The sequence below is a fragment of the Lepidochelys kempii genome, chromosome 2 (assembly GCF_965140265.1).
Source record: "Lepidochelys kempii isolate rLepKem1 chromosome 2, rLepKem1.hap2, whole genome shotgun sequence".
Classification (NCBI taxonomy): Eukaryota; Metazoa; Chordata; order Testudines; family Cheloniidae; genus Lepidochelys; species Lepidochelys kempii.
In genome coordinates this window covers 14917520-14937407 of record NC_133257.1, presented here as the reverse complement: position 1 = coordinate 14937407, position 19888 = coordinate 14917520, and the positions used below count along the sequence as shown (strand labels likewise).

At 45.3% G+C, this 19888-nt stretch overlaps 1 protein-coding gene across 3 annotated transcripts in view; it reads right to left on the bottom strand.

The window, feature by feature from the left end:
• Positions 1–9419, bottom strand: part of ZFAT (zinc finger and AT-hook domain containing) — a 140637-nt gene extending 131218 nt beyond the window's left edge. Inside the window, exon 1 of one of the 3 annotated variants that reach the window (XR_012157074.1) lies at positions 7668–7861. Coding sequence is in view for 2 of the 3 variants with exons in the window: in XM_073330060.1 (XP_073186161.1) it covers positions 7668–7758 (91 nt within the window). In the remaining variant the exon portion in view is untranslated. Of the gene's footprint in view, positions 1–7667; positions 7865–9168 lie in introns of those variants that run through there. The other 2 variants (XM_073330062.1, XM_073330060.1) reach the window with 2 other exon arrangements.
• Positions 9420–19888: the final 10469 nt, after the last annotated feature.

The following is a 19888-nucleotide window of genomic DNA, read 5'->3' as shown; positions in this document are numbered from 1 at the left end:
AAAGCTACAGTGCCTTGTCTCCCCTAGGATTTCACAGTGAGATAGTTATGTCACTGTAAACATACACCTTTTTGGCAGTGAAAACTAAGCCACAGTGTACACAAGGCCTTAGCCACGGATCAACAATCTCTGCTCCAGCAACACAGCTGGCAGCTCTCCAGTTCAGCATCTCCCAACTTCCCAATGAATCCCACAGCCATGTCTCTGGTTCAGTTCCCCATACCTTGTTTCCTAGCTTCCCTTTGCTTCTTTCCAGCTCCTCCTAGCTCCCCACTCCTCTGCCATTCTACTCCTCCCTAATTCCCCAAGGTCAGCTCCTCCCAGTTTCCTCACTCCTTCAGCAGCCCGCAGAGATAGGCAGGCAAGTACTTGTGCTACCTAGCATGGACACAGCACCCCTACTTGCTCTATTCCAGCGTTTTCGAGCACATATTAAATGACATAAAACACAACACTCAATAATTCAACCATTAGATAAATGACCTATAAAAATACTTTTAGATTTCCTGTTTGAAAACCCTTAAAACCACTGCACGCAAATTCCTTTTTGCTTTCATGCACATCCAGGGAGTACAGCCTAAAAATAATGTGGGATTAGCCAAGAATGAGAAGAGATGCTTCTGAGCTTAATAAAATGTTAATCACAAACACAAAATAATTGGAAATACATAACAAAACTTTTTTGGCAGCAATATTCTTGCTATCCCTCCTCCAACAGGTCTAAGTTCCTCAACGTGAGCTACAGCTCCAAATCTCTCTCAGTGCTCACACCTGTAAAAGCAGCTATGATAGTGGACTGAGTGAAGAACAGATCCCACAGAGTTTCACCACAATACATTTTAGCATGTGAACTGTACTGCACAGAGAACTCACTGTATGACAACTAAGCAGGAATTTTAAATATTCTACAGAGACCTATATATTAACTGCAAATTAACATCTGCCACTATATCAGTGTTCTCATGAATACTTTACCAATACTGCTCTGTGCAACATGGTCCAGTTATAACTCATCTACCAGCAGGGCATGCCAATGCAGCCTCTGGCAAGCCTAGCTGTAAAAACACTAAGGGTGGGTCTAAGGAAAAATCCACGACTGGCCCATGCCAGCCAACTCGGGCTTGTGGGGCTCGAGCTGTGGGGCTGATTCGTTGCTGTGTAGAATTCCAGGCTCAGGCTGGAGCCCGAGCTCTGAGACCCTCCCACAGTTGCTTAGAGCCCAGGCTCCAGCCAAGCCCAGAAGTCTACGCAGCAATGAAACAGCCCGACAGCCCAAGTCTTCTGGAATGGGCCAGCCACGGGTTTTTCTTTGCTGTGTAGACACACCCTAAGTGATCAGTTTCTTTCTGCACTTTGTTGCATCATGCTACAAAAAACACAAAACTTTGCTATTTTGGCATTGCTTCCTATACACACCCACCGCTGCTGACCTAAAATCTGCAGCTGGTTGAACACAATATAACAAGGCTAGAATTATTATTCATATTGAAGTTTTGTATTGTAACAGAAAAAATGATAATACACTAACATAAGGATCACTGACTGAGCAAATAAACATAAAAGGATTGATGTTCAAAACTCATGTGCAGTATAACTACTGATGCTTTTCATTATATCAAAAGGTCAACACATAGCTCTCCTTACAAAATTATGCTTTTAGTAACAACTACTTACAAACAAAAAGGAGACTTTTCAGCTCCAAACACCTAGAATTACAATTTTGGGGTTTGTGACACTGGCAGACCAGTGCCAGTTCATGCCAAGCTCCCCATGTCTCAACTGAACACTGACAAATACGTAGCTGGAACAGTCTGGCTCACCTCCATGTTAGATAGTTAAAAAAAGGATTTGAATTATAAGAATGTGTTTAGACTTTGATGCATGCAGCAACTCACAGGCATTCTATAATCTCACAACATTTGTACCCCTCAGGTAATATTTGAACAGCTATATTGTGAGCCTCTGTGACCAGGTAAATCACCACACAGGAGAGAGATATTAATTAGTAAGAAGGGCTGATCTTCAATAAAAAGTGTTACACCCTTTCCAAAACAAAAGATTTTTTGATACCAGAAAGACTATTGTGGCTGTCATAAATATAAAGGGAAGGGTAAACCCCTTTGAAATCCCTCCTGGCCAGGGGAAAGCTCCTCTCACCTGTAAAGGGTTAAGAAGCTAAAGGTAACCTCGCTGGCACCTGACCAAAATGACCAATGAGGAGACAAGATACTTTCAAAAGCTGGGAGGAGGGAGAGAAACAAGGGGTCTGTGTGTCTGTCTACAGTCTGTCTTTGTCGGGGATAGACCAGGAATGGAGTCTTAGAACTTTTAGTAAGTAATCTAGCTAGGTATGTGTTAGATTATGATTTCTTTAAATGGCTGAGAAAAGAATTGTGCTGAATAGAATAACTATTTCTGTCTGTGTATCTTTTTTGTAACTTAAGGTTTTGCCTAGAGGGGTTCTCTATGTTTTTGAATCTAATTACCCTGTAAGATATCTACCATCCTGATTTTACAGGGGGGATTTCTTCATTTCTATTTACTTCTATTTTTATTAAAAGTCTTCTTGTAAGAAACTGAATGCTTTTTCATTGTTCTCAGATCCAAGGGTTTGGGCCTGTGGTCACCTATGCAAAGTGGTGAGGCTTTTTATCCAACATTTCCCAGGAAAGGGGGGGGGGTGTGCAAGTGTTGGGAGGATTGTTCATTGTTCTTAAGATCCAAGGGTCTGGGTCTGTAGTCACCTAGGCAAATTGGTGAGGCTTTTTACCAAACCTTGTCCAGGAAGTGGGGTGCAAGGTTTTGGGAAGTATTTTGGGGGGAAGGACGCGTCCAAACAGCTCTTCCCCAGTAACCAGTATTAGTTTGGTGGTGGTAGCGGCCAGTCCAAGGACAACGGGTGGAATATTTTGTACCTTGGGGAAGTTTTGACCTAAGCTGGTAAAGATAAGCTTAGGAGGTTTTTCATGCAGGTCCCCACATCTGTACCCTAGAGTTCAGAGTGGGGGAGGAACCTTGACAGTGGCACTCTGCAACTGGACTCTCCCTACATACTATCAACAAGAGGACAAAAGACTTCTGTTGTTCTGCTCTCCTCCCTGTGAAAGTGAGTCAGGCAAGTGGACTCCTCCCATCAGCTGAGTTTGCAGCTCAGCTCAGCAGAAGGGGGATAAAACTACAAAGAAAAGGAAGTTGGTATTTGTGTGCTGCTCGGACTCTGTGGGGCAAAATGTTTCTCAGCATAAGAGAAAGATCCCCAGCAGTTTAGCCTGAATTAGCCCTAAAGGACATATAGAATCTGATTATAGCAGCTTTTACTACCTTTTTAAATGTAAGATTGCAACACATTTGTGTATCTATGTTTACCTGTTTTAACTTTCTAAATAATTCTCTGGTTTCCTTTTCCTATTTAATACATCTTTATATAGTTTATTATAGGATTGGCTACAAGTGTTGTGTTTGGGATAAGATCTAAGGTGCAACTGACTTGGGGTGCATGACTGGTCCTTCGGGACTGGGAGTAGCCTGACTATTTCTCTTATTCTTGGTGTAAGAGACCATCTATCACAAAGGTACGCTCATGTGGGTGGCAAGATAGATTGGAGTACCCAAGGGGACTGTCTGTGACTCCATATTAAGACTGTTATCGTGCCTGAGGAGCTCACACTTGATAATTGGTTGGGAACATCTCAGGCCTTGTCTACACTAGAGTTTTGTTGACAAAATGTATGCCGCTTTAATTAAACCGCTGTTGCATGTCCACACTATGTTCCTTGTGTAAGCAGAGCGCATCCACACTAGCAGCTCTTGCATTGACACAAAGAGCAGTGCACTGTGGGTAGCTATCCCACCATGCAGCTGGCTGCAGGGTTCTTTGGAAAGGGTTTGCAATGCCTCATGCGCCAGGTACGGCGTCACATGATGCAGGTTTCTCAATCCCATCGTTCCATGGGCATCCTACTAGATTGCCAGCTGCTTTTCAACTGAAGTGTGGAGGGAGGAAAGGAGTGTGTGTGTGTGTGGAGTGGGAGGGAAGACACAGAAACAGAGTATGTATTGGAGAAGCATGAGAGAGATTGTAGTGGGGCGAGAGCGTATGTGAGAAAGACAGTGTGTCAGCATGCTGTCTCTAAGTTCAGACAGCAGCCTAGGCAACCAAGCCTGGGGGAAGGGAACACCCCTCACATCATCCCCTGGCTCTGCACTGCGCAGCAGTCTCTCCCACCTGTCACTCCAGCAGCAACAGTCTGCTCTGCCTGCCTGCTGATTCCATACTGATGGTTCTGTGATTCCCTCCGAGTTCTCCCACAGCCTTCTCAGCCACCATAACCGGCATCTTCAGCACCGCTGAGAGCTCTCCATGCTGAGGAATGTCAAAGCTTACTGGAGCTTTGAAAGGTGAGGGGTGCATGCCTGCAGGGCAGCCAAGTTCAAAACAGTGAGCAGAGCGGTCAGGGTGGTGGGCATTGTGGGATACTAGGGGAGGCCAGTTATGTCGACATAACTAACAGCAGCATCTACACTGATGCTTTGTCACTTTAACTTTGCTGCAGAAAGCTCTATGCCTCTTCTAAAGGTGGTTTTATTCTGTCGGCAAAACAGCAGAGTTTTGCTGCCAATAGTAGCTTCGTAGTGTGTACACCTCCACTGTTCTGTCAGCAGAAGCTGCCTTTTGATGACAAAACTGTGCAATGTAGACAAGGCCTAAGTATAGAACTCATAACTATTTTGGGGTTTGTGGCCTTGCTCTTAATATCTACCCTGACGTTGGTGCTCACAGTCTTGAGTCACTGCAGGCAGCGTTACAGGGTTTTCCAGAAAAGGGGGAGAGGGGACTCACACATGAATATAAACAATTTTTTCTTTGGTGTAACTACTTTAGCTCAAACAAGAAGTATCCAAGTTTCATACTAATATTTAACACAGGAGTAACAAGTAACAAGCCAATAATTTTAGTTGAACATAAAAAGAACTGAACAATTTTGTGATGTGTTAAGTAAATAGACTTATATTTTGAACTGCACATATACAGAATTATAATATATGTAGTATCACATATTATGCTACTCCTTTTCAACTCCGAAAGCATTAACAAAAGTGACATAGCAAAAAGGCAGCAAACCATTCTTGGCTTGTCAGAGAGGAGCACTATTTTCTGCATATTTGTAATCTGTATTCAAATATGTGTTACTATGTAGCTGTGGGTTTTGTTGGCTTGCTGCTGAGCCATTGTGTATTCAGGGTATTCCACATAGAAAATAAGCAGGTTAAAATAGATACACAAAGAAAAGTCAGACGTTCTTCAAAATATTGTGAAATATGCTAATGCACTTTTTTTTATACCTTCAGACAATCTGCAGTATTTCATAATCTTGATGAAATGCAACTAATTGTGCCAATTGCATTTTTCCATCCTTCAAAAAAGGAGCTTGGAACAACTATGATTTTCAGTTACCCATACATTTGCCTCAAGAGCAGACACTTAGCCAAAGATCTGATCTTCAGGCCTTTCTTCCCCACCACCACCCATTAACACTTTAGAGTTATAAGTTGAGGGAAAATACTGGCATTAACTAATTTTAGTTCTCTTTCTTTGGTGTGGTGAAAATCATCATTTCATTCTTTTTAATCAGTAAGCTCCGCACAAGTAAAGCTTCAGCAAGAAGTTTAAAGGTGCTACGCATCCTGTAGGACACTAAACAGTGCCATATTTCCTATTGATTCTTACAAAAGCCTTGTCTACATTACATTTACATTGGGAGTCCTAGGGCTTATCTACACACGGACTCTCAGGAAAATTATAAACGAACCAACTAAAGGTACAAAAAGTCCTAGATGCTGTCATTTGAAGTGACCTTAGCTCACTGTGGCTTAATCCTCCTTGGAATGTGGGAGACCTGAGAGGAGGTGGTGAGGTGTCTGGGTCAGAGAAAGTGAAAATGATTCTATAACCCAGTGATTAACATGCTCACCTGGGATATCTAGGTTCCAATCCCTGCTGCAATCAATGTTTTATACAAAGTGGAACAGTTTCAACAGGAGGAACAAAGAAAAACCCATAGATACCTTGTAGCCCAATAGTTAGTACATTCTCTCTCATATAAAAAAAAAAAAAACCTAAAAAACATTCTGCCTGAACTATACAGACTTCAGAACTGGATGAAAAAAAATTTAATTACTTGTTTAGTCTAGACAGGATGACTCAAGTCTAAAAACTCCAATGCCACATCTCAAAATCAGCAATTCAATACACCTTGTCACCAGGAAATTTAAACAATGAAAAACTTATGTGGCCTATTCATCACATACAGAAAGTGAGGCTTTTGCCTGACAAGATAGCAAAGCAAATTGATACTTAGTACTTGCTTTCATCTGACCATGAAACAATTTAGGTAGGAATCAAATGTAGCAAACATTCTTTTAAAAATGGCTGAAATCGACACAAGTGACAAAATTCATACAAGAAAATCAAGTCTGTATGCACACTGCTACAGTTTAAAGAGATCCATTTACTTATCAAGGGACATAACCAACAGTTAAGTTCTTAGTATATAGGATAGTGGATTATAATGTTGGTAGAGATCCTATTGTTACAACAACTGGCTAAAAGAGCCTACAAAATATCTACACTAGGATATAAATATCTGATTTATACTATATGTACCTTTTCTCATATATTTTTTTAAAAACATGCACCATCTAACTAAATGTTCTACAAGGTTATAGTTATCTTACATTCAAAGACAACAAAAGTTATATTCCATGTTCTAGTAGCAACCTCTTGTGGTCAAACACTGGTGCTGCATTCTACACTTTAGGGACCCTATCCTGCAAGGTACTGCCTTCTGAAGCAAAATACACTGAAGACGCTCATAAGAAAATAAACCAACATCCTCAAAACTGGCCACTGATTTTTGGCTACCCTACTTGAGATGCCTTGAACCTGACTTTTTGAAGTGCAGAGTATCCATAATTCTACCTGAAATCACCTGGAACTGTAGGCATTCTGCACAACAGTTGTCTGAAAGTCAAGTTCAAGGCACCCAAACACGCTTGAACTGCGATCATAATGCAGGGCATATCTCCAATTTTAATCTATGCCCTCACGTAACATTATGTAGATTGATTCTGCTATTTGCACAAGATAGCCATAATTTGCTTTTTTATAGACATTTGAAATACAAAAAATGACACCAGTTCAGTACACATTAGCAGGACATTTTATAGTTATTCCCCTTTGTAAGTTATTTTCACACATGAACATTAGAAACTACTTTTTGCTTTTTTCTGGCACCCTTCTAAGCAGTTTAGACCGGGGTGGGCAAACTTTGTGGCCCCAGAGCCACATCTGGATGGGGAAACTGTATGCAGGGCCATAAACGTAGGGCTGGGGCAGGGGGTTAGGGTGCGGGAGGAAGTGTGGGGTGTGGGAGGGGGTGCCATGTGCAGGAGGGGGCTCAGGGCAGGGGGATGGGGTGCAGGAGGGGTGCGGCGGGGGCTCAAGGCAGGGGGTGGGGGTGCAGAGTGCAGGAGGGGGCTCAAGGCAGGGGGTGGGGGTGCAGAAGGGGTGTGGCAGGGGGCTCAAGGCAGGGGGTTAGGGAGCTCAGGGCAGGGGGTTGGGATGCAGGAGGGGTTTGGGGTGCGGGCTCCGGCCAGGCACTGCTTACCTTGAGTGGCTCCAGGGTGGCAGCAGCACACAGCGGGGCTAATACAGGCTCCCTGCCTGCCCTGGCCCCATGCCACTCCAGAAGCCAGCATGTCCGGCAGTGGCTCCTGGGGGTGGGCTGGGGCAGATGGCTCCGCCACGCGCTGCCTTCATCTGCGGGTACCATTCCCGAAGATCCCATTGGCCACGGTTCCCCGTTCCTGGCCAATGGGAGCGGGGGGGGGGGGTGCTTTCAGGCAAGGGCAGCGCAGGGAGCCCTCTGCCCCCCCCTCCCCCAGGGGCCACTGGGATGTGGTACCAGCTGCAGCGCGGGGCCAGGGAGGCTGCCTTAGCCCTGCTGTGCCACGGGGCTGGCAATCCCAGGGGGCCAGACTGAAAGCCCTGACGGGCCAGATCTGGTCCATGGGCCCTAGTTTGCACTCCCCTGGTTCAGACCACTGGCTTTGGTAGATACGGGTACCCTTAGGAATCTCAATGTAAGCAATGCTGGGCCGTCTCTAAAATACTTCTAGCAACACAGAAGCTTCGTTATAGAGAGAGATTTAGCAGCACTTCTTCCTTAAGAGTAAGTTATATGCCAAAAAACCCTCCTGGGCCACCTGAGTCCGTCCGCCCCTTCCCACCATGTGGCGGGGCACACAACACCGTGGGGAGGAGCGGAGGGACTCCTGGCCACCATCTCCAGGCAGCAGGGGAGTACTCGGCGCCCCGCTCCACCCAGCCTTCCTGGCCCAGCTCGCTCCGACAGGCAGAGCGGGGCGCGGGGGACCCGAAGCCAGGGCTTGGGAGTCACACACGGGAAAGGCTCGCTCCCCTCCCCGCATGGCAGGGATTCCCCCGGCCCAGATGTGGACTTCCCAGCGCAGACAGAAGCCCCACCCGGCCCGGGGGCGGGCCTTCCCCCGGCCCCTGCCTGGGAAAGGCGAAGGCCCCGGTGCCGCGGCAGGGGCCGGTCCTTTCCCGCCCCAAAGAGGGGCACGGGGAGGGGGTGCATGGAGACTCTCTTCCTGCCCCTCTCCGCCCGTCGTTCCCCCCGCCCCCCAAAAAGGGGGGGAAACCTCCCGCGGCGAGCAGGCCCGTCGGTCACCCCAAAGGCTCTGGCGCGGAGGGGCGGGCTCGGGGGCTCGGCGCAGGAGGTCAGCTGACTAGCGGGGGGCAGGAGCAGGCTGAGGGGGGCCTGGCGAGCAGCAGCTCCCCCAAGGGTTAATTGGTCCTGGGGGGGGCCTGTTTCCCTCCCCACCTGCCGTGAGGCCGGCCCAGAGGGTGGGGGAGGGGACAGGGGACTGGAGGAGTTCCCGGGGGGGTCGGTGGCTGAGGAAAGAGGGGCCATGCGGGCGCTGGGAATAAGACGTGCGGGAACTACTTCATACGCGGATAGATCATAAAATAAACGGCTACATGACGGAACTACTTTTTATGCTTCCCCCTCCCCAGGATAGAATCCCTCCGCGCACCTTCCCCTCCCCCACTGCTCACATTTAGACCCGGGCCGCCCCGCTCACCTGCAGCCGGAGCCTCCATAGTCGGTCGCGGGAGGGGGGTAGTAGTGAAATAAGGCCACGGTGGGGTTTTTTAAAGCACTTCCGTCCCAGTGGACGAGGCCACCCGGGCGACCCGCGGGCTTCCCCGCTCCTTGTGAAATTATTATTTTTAATGGGGGGTCAGAAAAGCGAGGTGGCGGATTATGGCGAATCTGCCGCGTCCGACACGGCGGCTTCTTGCTCAGCGACGTCGCATGGAGAACGCGAGGGCAGAGGGGAGGGGGGAAGGTGGGGAGGGACGAGGGGGAGGCGCGCGCCGTCCAACCGCTGGCGTGCGAGCTGTCGTTGAGTGGCGCGTGCGCGTCTCTTTCCTGCCTTGGGCCTCGACGGCTCGCTCCTCCTTGCTCGTGCAGCGCCGGGGCGCCGCGTGGCCGTCACAGCCGGGCGCCGCGGGGAGGCTGCAGCCCTAGCTGGGGACAGTCAGGGTCCCAGCCGCCCTGACTGCGCAATAAAACGGCGGGCTCTCCGGCCCTTTCTCCCAGGCTCTGGGGCTGCGGGAGCGGAAAAAGCCCCGGGGAGGAGGGAGCCTCGCGTTCACTGTGTACCTGTGGGGAGGCTGGGGAGGGGTGAAGCTGGCCCTGCCTCAGTTTCCCTCCCTGTCAGTAGCGACGGGAGAGAACTCGGGCAGCGGTGCCCGTCAGAGGATGCCCGCACTGCAGTGGGAGGTATGATTGCGGCCTCCCTGCGCCCGCCTATGCTAGCTTTAATCTAGCTCGCTTGCTAAATATCCCGGGGAAGGGTTCCTGGGTGGGCGGGTACAGCCTGTACCGCCGTGGGTAGCTGGGCGGGCTAGGTTACAGCCCGCACAGGCATTCCCAGGCTGCAGTCACACCTCCCGGTGCAGTGTAGACATCCTCCGAGACGCTGCTTCCCTTTCCCTCCTACTGAGGTAGGGGAGGCTGGGGAAGTGCTGGAGCCCCCCTTTGTAACAGAAGGGAGCCGGGAGTAAGGCAAGGTTGCGGCTCTCTCCTGGGGCTGGAATCTGATCTTCAGGTCATGCCACAAAGTTCGTCTCTGCTCATTTTCTGGGGGAGGTGGTGTTTGTAGTAGTAAGATGTTGCTTGAATTTGATTCTTGTTGTAGTTCATGAGTTTTGAGGAAGCTGCTGGCTCTCAAATGTTGTACTTTTAAAATGATGTTAACGGCACCTTGGCGCTCAGGTAGGAACTTCTTTTTTTCTGTAGACTTAAATAGAGAAATGGTAAAGTTAGGTATATAACTGTGGATTCTTTTGCCTCAACTAAAATTCCCTGAGTTTCAGAGGCACTGAGCATCCATAGCTAACATCTTCATGTTAATTTATTAGCTTGTGGCTCAGGAGATAGAGGTTCAGTTCCCTGCTGTACCACATACTTCCTGTGTGACCCTGGGCAAATCACTTAGCCTCTCTTTTAGATAATGTTCAAAACAGTTGTAGGTACATGTAATAAAATGTTCTCTATAAGGACCAGATTAATAATACTTAGCATCTATAGTGCTTACCCTTTATTTTCAAAGTACTGTACGTATATTAAGTATTTATTCCTAACTATATTAAATGCAATATTACTCTTTCTCGATTGGCGCCATAATGCTGAGGAGGGAGGGAATGCCAGTGGGGCTTTCCACTCTCCATCCACTGTCTGTCTTTACCCCCTATGTCTTTGTGGATCCCAGTCTTGTGTGGAGCCCTATATACAGTGCTACAAATGAGGACAGTGCTATGGAGGAAGCTGAGACCCAATTTTGTGAGAGAGGATTGTGTGTAAAAGTTCCCCCCAGTGCATGAATCTGGGGGATGGATCTTACATGGGCTTCAGTTATGGTGCTGCAGAATCTTTAATTGTTCTCCACATCCCTCTCTCCCCTAACCTCTTAATTTTTTGTAAGAGAATAACACAGAGTTAAAATAATACTACATTTTAGAACAAATAAGTTGTCAATCAGGAGAAAGCATGTACTTTCTATAGGGCAGGTAACACTTATGAACACAGACCCTGATTTCTTCAGTGGGTCATCAGTGGGACTTTCTGTGAGCTACAGGGATCTACCTGCACAGAGCTCATTGTAGGAGCTAGGCCTCAGGCTCCAACAAAATACATAAGCATGTTCTCAAATCCATTCTTTTTTAGCAAAGCACTTAAGGTTACTGTCATTTCAGTCTTTTATTATAAACTCATAGGAATCTGTACCAATCCATATTACTTTACTAGAATTATCTTGTCTGGTTCTTTCATCGTAAGCAGAAGAAATCAAAAATAATTATTAGCATTGACGTAATTACTTTTCATTGAATATCCTGAAATATATCTATGATTATTTTCCAGCAAAACTGTACTGTTTTGGTTTGATTTGAATCTGAAAGTCACTACTAGGCAATGGAGCTGAAAAAGCTTGCCTCCTGCTGTTGTTTTTTTCTTACAAAAACAAAGAAAGCACTATTGATTAGTTGATGGAATGGTTGGTTCATAATATTTTTGTGAATACTATCGATAATACAGCAAGGACAGCTTTTTTTAAGGGAGCTATTTGAATTTGGTTTCAAATTTGACTATTGAAAGTTCAGGTTTCAGAGTAGCAGCCGTGTTAGTCTGTATGCGCAAAAAGAAAAGCACCTTAGAGACAAACAAATGGTTCCCTTAACCCACCCAGCAATATTGTTAATCTATCCAACTATACCTTTAGCCCAGCAGAAGAATCTTTCCTAACTCGGGGCCTCTCCTTCTGCCCCTCCACCGCCACAAACATGATACAGTTCTGTGGTGACCTAGAATCCTATTTTCAATGTCTCTGACTCAAGGAATATATCCAACACACCTCTGAACAACATACTAACCCACAGAGACCTTCCTACCAACACTACAAAAAGAAGGATTCTGGGTGGACTCCTCCTGAAGGTCGAAACAACAGACTGGACTTCTGCATGGAGTGCTTCTGCCGACGTGCATGGGCTGAAATTGTAGAAAAGCAACATCACTTGCCCCATAGCCTCAGCTGTGCAGAACACAATGCCATCCACAGCTTCAGAAACAACTCTGACATCATAATCAAAAAGGCTGATAAAAGGAGGTGCTGTCGTCATCATGAATAGGTCGGAATATGAACAAGAGGCTGCTATTCAGCTCTCCAACACCACTTTCTACAAGCCATTACCCTCTGATCCCACTGAGGGTTACCAAAAGAAACTACACCATCTGCTCAAGAAACTCCCTGGAAAAGCACAAGAACAAATCCGCACAGACACACCTCTAGAACCCTGACCAGGGGTATTCTATCTGCTACCCAAGATTCATAAACCTGGAAATCCTGGATGCCCCATCATCTCAGGCATTGGCACCCTGACAGCAGGATTGTCTGGCTATGTAGACTCCCTCCTCAGGCCCTACGCTACCAGCACTCCCAGCTACCTTCAAGACACCACTGACTTCCTGAGGAAACTACGGTCCATCGGTGATCTTCCTGAAAACACCATCCTGGCCACTATGGATGTAGAAGCCCTCTACACCAACATTCCACACAATGATGGACTACAAGCCGTCAGGAACACTATCACCGATTAATGTCACGGCAAACCTGGTGGCTGAACCTACTCCACTTGCGCTACACTGATGACATCTTCATCGTCTGGACCCATGGAAAAGAAGCCCTTGAGGAATTCCACCATGATTTCAACAACTTCCATCCCACCATCAACCTCAGCCTGGAGCAGTCCACACAAGACATCCACTTCCTGGACACTACGGTGCTATTAAGCGATGGTCACAGAAACACCACCCTATCCCAGAAACCTACTGACCACTATACTTATCTACATGCCTCTAGCTTTCATCCAGACCACACCACATGATCCATTGTCTACAGCCAAGCCCTAAGATACAACTGCATGTGCCCCAACCCCTCGGACAGAGACAAACACCTACAAGATCTCTATCAAGCGTTCTTACAACTACAATACCCACCTGCTGAAGTGAAGAAACAGATTGAAGGGAGCCAGAAGAGTACACAGAAGTTACCTACTACAGGCCCAACAAAGAAAATAACAGAACGCCACTAGCCATCACCTTTGACACCGTTGTCAACTGTGTCCTCATATCTATTCAGGGGACGCCATCATAGGGCCTAATCACATCAGCCACACTATCAGAGGCTCGTTCACCTGCCCATCTACCAATGTGATATATGCCATCGTGCTAGCAATGCCCCTTTGGCATGTACATTGGCCAAACTGGACAGTCTCTATGTAAAAGAATAAATGGACACAAATCAGACGTCATGAATTATAACACTCAAAAACCAGTCGGAGAACACTTCAATCTCTCTGGTCACTCAATTTCAGACCTAAAAGTGGCAATTCTTCAACAAAAAAACTTCAGAAACAGACTCCAGTGAGAGACTGCTGAATTGGAATTAATTTGCAAACTGGATACAATTATCTTAGGCTTGAATAAAGACTGGGAGTGGATGTGTCATTATACAAAGTAAAACTATTTATTTACCCCCCTACTGTTCTTGTCTCAACTGCTGGAAATGGCTCACCTTGATTATCACTACAAAAGGTCCCCCCTTCCTCCCCCCCCCCCCCCCCCAGCGCTCTCCTGCTGGTAATAGCTCACCTTTCCTGATCACTCTTGTTACAGTCTGTATGGTAACACCCACTGTTTCATGTTCTCTGTGTATATAAAATCTCCCCACTATATTTTCCACTGTATGCATCCGATGAAGTGAGCTGTAACTCATGAAAGCTTATGCTCTAATAAATTTGTTAGTCTTTAAGGTGCCTTTTCTTTTTATTGACAGTTCATACAGTTAAAAAGAGACATTCAGTTCCTTGTCAATACTGTCAACCCCTTTGTGTTAGCCTTCAAGTGACCGCCGTTTTTTTTTTCACTTGTCTTGACAACTGATTGCAATAAGACTATGTAAACAGGCATCCACTTCAGCTGAAGGGTCCATACGGAGACTTAAACACGTGCTTAACTTTAACCACGCAGTTAATCCCTTTCAATCAAATCTTTGTACGATCGGGGCCTTAGAGCGAAGATATACTCTGAAAAGTGGTTCTGCGTTTGTGTCTTAATGACCTTCATGGACAGTTTTCACAGTATACAAGTAAAGGGATGTTTTCTCTGACTGCCAGCTCTGTAAACTTGACCTGTGAATAACAAACTGTGCTTCCCTACATGTTTCATAAACATCAGTAGTAAAGATTCTGCTCTTCATATTCTGCCCTGATTTACTCTTATGCCACTAAGTAGGATGGCACAGATGTAAATGATGGCAAAATTTGGCCTTACAGTTGAAACTTAGTTCACAACTCTGGTACATGAAATGGAATTAAGTTGAGCAACTACGGCAAAAATCATTCAGTGAATATTCCGAATTGTAAAGTTACTTACATGTGCAGTATTGAGTTCTTCAAGACGTTTTGTCCTATGGGCAGAATGTGTACATGCCCATGGTCACTCTACCAGAGATTGTAAAGACGAGCTTCTGAGATTCCGGGCTTGCACAGAGTAGCACCTTGTGCTCCCAAGTCAGGGCATATCAGGAGGCATATATCTACTGCCTCTCCAGTTTTTTCTTGACTATGAAGCCTGAAAGACTGCAGCAGAGGGGAATGGGAGGTGGCACACCCGTATGAACAAAACAACTTAAAGAAATCCAGCCACTGTACAGCTGAGTAATCTCCTTTTTGAGTATATGTCCCTATGGGTACTTCAACATAAGAGACTCCAAAGCAGTATCTCAACATGGAGGCATGTGCTGTCTGTGTGACTGTCACCGAAGGTAATATCCGCTCTAGACGTGCATGTGAAAGATCTGGCAGTATCCTGCAATATCCTGGCTAAATCTTATGGAATTAAGTTAAATGTCTTTGGGGTCCATTTAATTGAAAATTCAAATATTTGTGTATTGTTGTGGGATTGTATGGTATTTCTCGAGGAGGGAGAAGGCTTAATGCAAATCTCTGGGAAATAAGACTCTGTTGAACCATATAGGAGACACATATGATCGTTTGGGACAACGTGTGAAGTGGAATTCCTAGGAAGTACTGGGGAGGAGGTGATTTCAAACTCCCACCTACGGACTCAATCTTTGAAGCTTCACACGGAAGTGGGGGTGGGAGTGGGGAAGGCTTTTCACCACTGATCACCAGTTACAGGACAGTTCAAAGACTCTATTCCCCAGACACCAACAGACAAAGAATTTTTGGATAAATACCTAGCTTTAAACAGGCTCAGGACTTTTTGTTCTGATCCAACAAATGGACAGGCTGTGTGTACATTGAGGGCGCCAATCCTTAGGGTAGAGTTGGAAGGAGGGACGCTGAGCAGAGCCCTCATGCGGATTTGGAGTTGGGGGTGATCTCTGGTGAGCTTATTAGCATGTGTTAAGAAAATAAGAATGGCCATAATGGGTCAGACCAATGGTCCAGCTAGTCCAGTATGCTATCTTCTGACGCTAGCCGGTTCAAGATGCTTTTGGGGCAATGAACAGGGCAATTACAGGTGATCTATTCCCTGTCATCTAGTTAGCATCTGGCAGTCAGAAGCTTATGTTACTGGAGGATTTGAATTCAGTTATATTATACCAATGGTGCTGCCTGAAAACACTGCTTTTAATTTAAAACCTTAACTTTTCATTTCTCTAAACTGGTAACCAAGGTTGTGGCCCGTCCTAAAGGAATTGCCAGGGAAGTAAGCTACCCTTGCTGGCCCTTGAAAGGACACAAGATACAAACCTCCGATCAAGGATAGACAAGTAAGCAGCAAATGTTTGAAAACAAAAATGTTTATTTAGAAATGAGTGGTTACAGTAAAAGAATAGAAATAGAATAATGGTTACAGTTAAGGAGGAACTGAAGCAGTGCAACAAATAAAAAACACACTAATATAATAACTTAGTTAACTCTAGTCTATAGCATATAACAATATCTCAAACATTAATACTGAATACTTAAAACTAAACATCCAGTAAGTGCTGGCTGGGCAGTTACTAGATGGGTAGGGGAAGATCTCATTCAGACCACAGACAGCCAGCTTTATTTACGGACAAAACCCATATGCTCTTGGATAGTAAATAGAAGAAGGTTGAACTTAAAGAATTTTCTTAGAAAATCTCTCTGAACTGTCTCAACAAAAAGGCCCTTCTGCTCTGTCACACTTTGTGAGCGATGGCTGTTGCTACTGGAGACTGCATCAGCTGCTGTGCTGAACGGCTGCCTACTGAGGTAAAGCAGCTCCTCAGGTTGGAGAGACGGAGGCCCGCTTGGTAGCTGCTGCGGGGCCCCCCTGCTGGCTGAGTAGCAGAACAGCCATTGCTTGACACAACCTTGGAGGAGCTGCTGCTGTAGTAACTGCTTTTCAGATAGCTCATGCTTTGCAGGGTTTCATCGATGCTACTGTCGCTGCTTATTGTGTGTCTTCTCCTTCCTAAGTGTCCTGTACCATCTTCTCTCTTCAGGGTCCCCAATTCTGCTACAGGGTTTAGCTGCTGGCTGTTGCCCTTATATACGATTTGGTCCGCTTATCAACATAATTCACTCACTGATTCAGCCAATCAGCTTTCAGAAATTAGCATGTGTACTGCTGTATGATGCTCAGGCTCAACCGATCGGCTTCTAGTAATTAGCGTAATTTCATATTTGCGTATGCTAATTGTCACACTCACCAAATGGCGGCGGCTCCTCACCGGAAGTCCCATGTATTCTTATGGGCTATAATATATTCGTGGGGGGGGGGGGTTTCCAGGTGCTCTGTGGATGACCCCTAGCTACTTCCTGTTTGGAAGCCCCATGTATTCCTATGGGCTATAATGTATCACTATGGGATTTTGCTGAGTCATTCCCCACTGAAAGTGGAATTTTCCATTTTGTCACAGGAAGTGAAATTATTATGTCATAGTAATAGACCTGTATGTGTCTTAGAAATGGAATCTTCCAATACATCACGCTATATCTACCATTACTTGATTTTCTAATTTAAACTGCTATTAATTTCTATCTAATTCAATATTTATTCTTAAAACTAATTACTAGTCTAAGCATCTCAAAGGGTCCTGACACGACCACCACTCTGTTTAATTAAGCAAGTTATAATTTTCCAATTTTAAACCCCCTTTTGACGTTTTTCTGCAAACCTCCAATTTAAGGTAATTTGAACAATTTAGGCAAAATCTTTTGTCACACTTAGACACACCTGGAGCATGGGGTTGCGTCCCTGCCCATCTTGGCTAATAGCCATTGATGGACCTATCCTCCATGAACTTATCTAATTCTTTTTTTAACTCAGTTATACTTTTGGCATTCACAGCATCTCCTGGCAACAAATTACACAATGCACAGTCATCCTCTGGAAAGAAGTATTTCCATATGTTTATTTTAAACCTGGCACCTATTAATTTCATTGGGTTTTTGAGTTATGCAAAGGGGTAAATAATAATAATTAACGTTCTCCACACCATTCATAACTTCTTAGACATCTACCATATTCTTCCTTTAATTGTCTCTTTTTTAAAATGAACAGTCCCAGTTACCTTAATCTCTCCTCATACGGAAGCTGTTCCATTCCCCTAATTATTTTTGTTGCCCTTCTCTGTATTTTTTCCAGTTCTAAAACATCTTTTGGGATAAGGCGATCAGAACTATATGCTGTATTCAAGGAGTGGGCATACCATGGATTTATATAATGGGATTATGGTATTTTTATGTCTTATTAACTATCCTTTTTCCTAATGGTTTCTAACATTGTTAGCTTTTTTTTGACTGTTGATGCACGTTAAGCAGATGTTTTTAGAGAACTTTCCACAATGACTTCAAGATCTTTCTTTAGTGATAACAAAAATGGTGTTTAAATTAATTTTGTATGTATAGTTGGGATTATTTTTTTCCTAACATGCATTACTTGCATTTATCAACATTGTGTTTTACCCACCATTTTTGTCTCCCAGTCCCCCATATCTTTTTAAGTATTTGCAATCAGCTTTGGATTTAACTATTTTGAATAATTTTGTATCATCTGCAAATTTTGCAACCTAATTTTTCACTCCCTCTTGCAGATCATTTATGAATATGTTGAATAGCGCAGGGCCCAGTACGTATTCCTGGGCGATTCTGCTTTTTGCCTCTCTTCATTGTGAAAACTGACCATTTATTCCTGACCTTTATTTCCTATCTTTTAACCACTTACTGATCCATGAGAGGGCCTTCCCTCTTATCTCATGACTGCTTACTTTGCTTAAGACCCTTTAGTGTAGGACTTTGTCAAATTTCTGTGATGGAAAATGCACCAGTGCCGCAGCCTTAATGATTCTTCACATAAACCAGCAAGGGGGAGTAAGATCCCAACCCTTTATAGTCCATAGCTGCCTTGTTGTCTAACATTACCCTTACAGAATGGCCCTCTGTGTTGTAAAGAAAGTGCTGAAACACATAGTTGACTGGCCTTAGTTCCAGAATATTGAACGCAGAGTCTCTTGTGAGGACTATTTACCCTGTGCTGTGGCACCTCATAGATGTGTCCCCTAACTCAGAGAGAAGCATGTGTCATGAGACGTTTTGAAGGTGGTGGACGTGAAAATGGGGTTCCCATACAGACCTGTAGTGCGTCTTAGCACCATCTGAGAGTTGTGTAGGCACAGTGATTTGTTTGGAAAAAACTGTTGAGTTGTACATAGTCATTAGCCATGCCCCAAGACACCTGAGGTGCAGTCTCACATGCGGCATAGTGAATGTGGGGGCTGACTTGTGGTCCTGGAGTTGCAGGCAGATTCTTGCAGTTGTCTGGGAGCTGTGCTGGAGAATAGAGATGAGGCTGGACATATTGGAGAACCCTGTCCTTGGGCAGGTAAGCCCTGGTGGTTAGGGAGTATCGCATGGTCCTGATTAAGTTAACTGGCATGAAGACTTTTTTAGATTGATGCACTGGCCCAGAGACTGAAATAGGGTTAGGGCCCTGGTGGTTGCTAACTGCATCTGTTGGGTAGAGTGACCTCAGAGGACCCAGTCATCCAAATATGGAAAGACTACAATGCCCCATTGACATAGATGAGGACAAACTTTGTAAAGACCCTTGGGACCGTGGAGAGCCCAGAGGAAAGGACACATTACTAGTAGTGTTCTAGCCTACCAGTGGAAATGCAGAGGGATGAATAGCAATATGAAACTAGGTTTCTTGGATGTTAAGGGAAATGAGTCAGTCCCCCGGATGTCCTCTGGATCTACGGATGGGATTATGGTAGCTAACATCACCATTCTGAAGTGCTGCAATAGGACATAGGTGTAGAGTTCCTGAGATCTATTGTTGTCCTCCAGCCACTGTCTCTTTTGGGAACCAGGAAGTAATTGGAGTAGAACTCTCTTCTGATGAATTCGGGGGAACTGGCTCAATTGCCCCCAGATACAGAAGTGATTGGAGCAAGCCTGGGATCCTGCCCTGGAATGGGGAAACTGAGGCATAGGGAGATGAAGTGACTTGTCCCAAGATCGATCAGCAGACTGGTGGCCAACCCAGGAATAGAACTCAGATCACCTGAGTCCTAGTCCAGCGTTCTGCTGATTTAATAGGAGTGTTGTATGAATAAGCGGGTCCACAGTGTTAATATTTTTCAGGCATTTCTGCAGGCAAATAGGTTTGGAGTAGTAATCCTTTTAAAAAATGTGGCTCTCAAGGATACTCGTATTAGAGCTATTGAAAAATCCTGT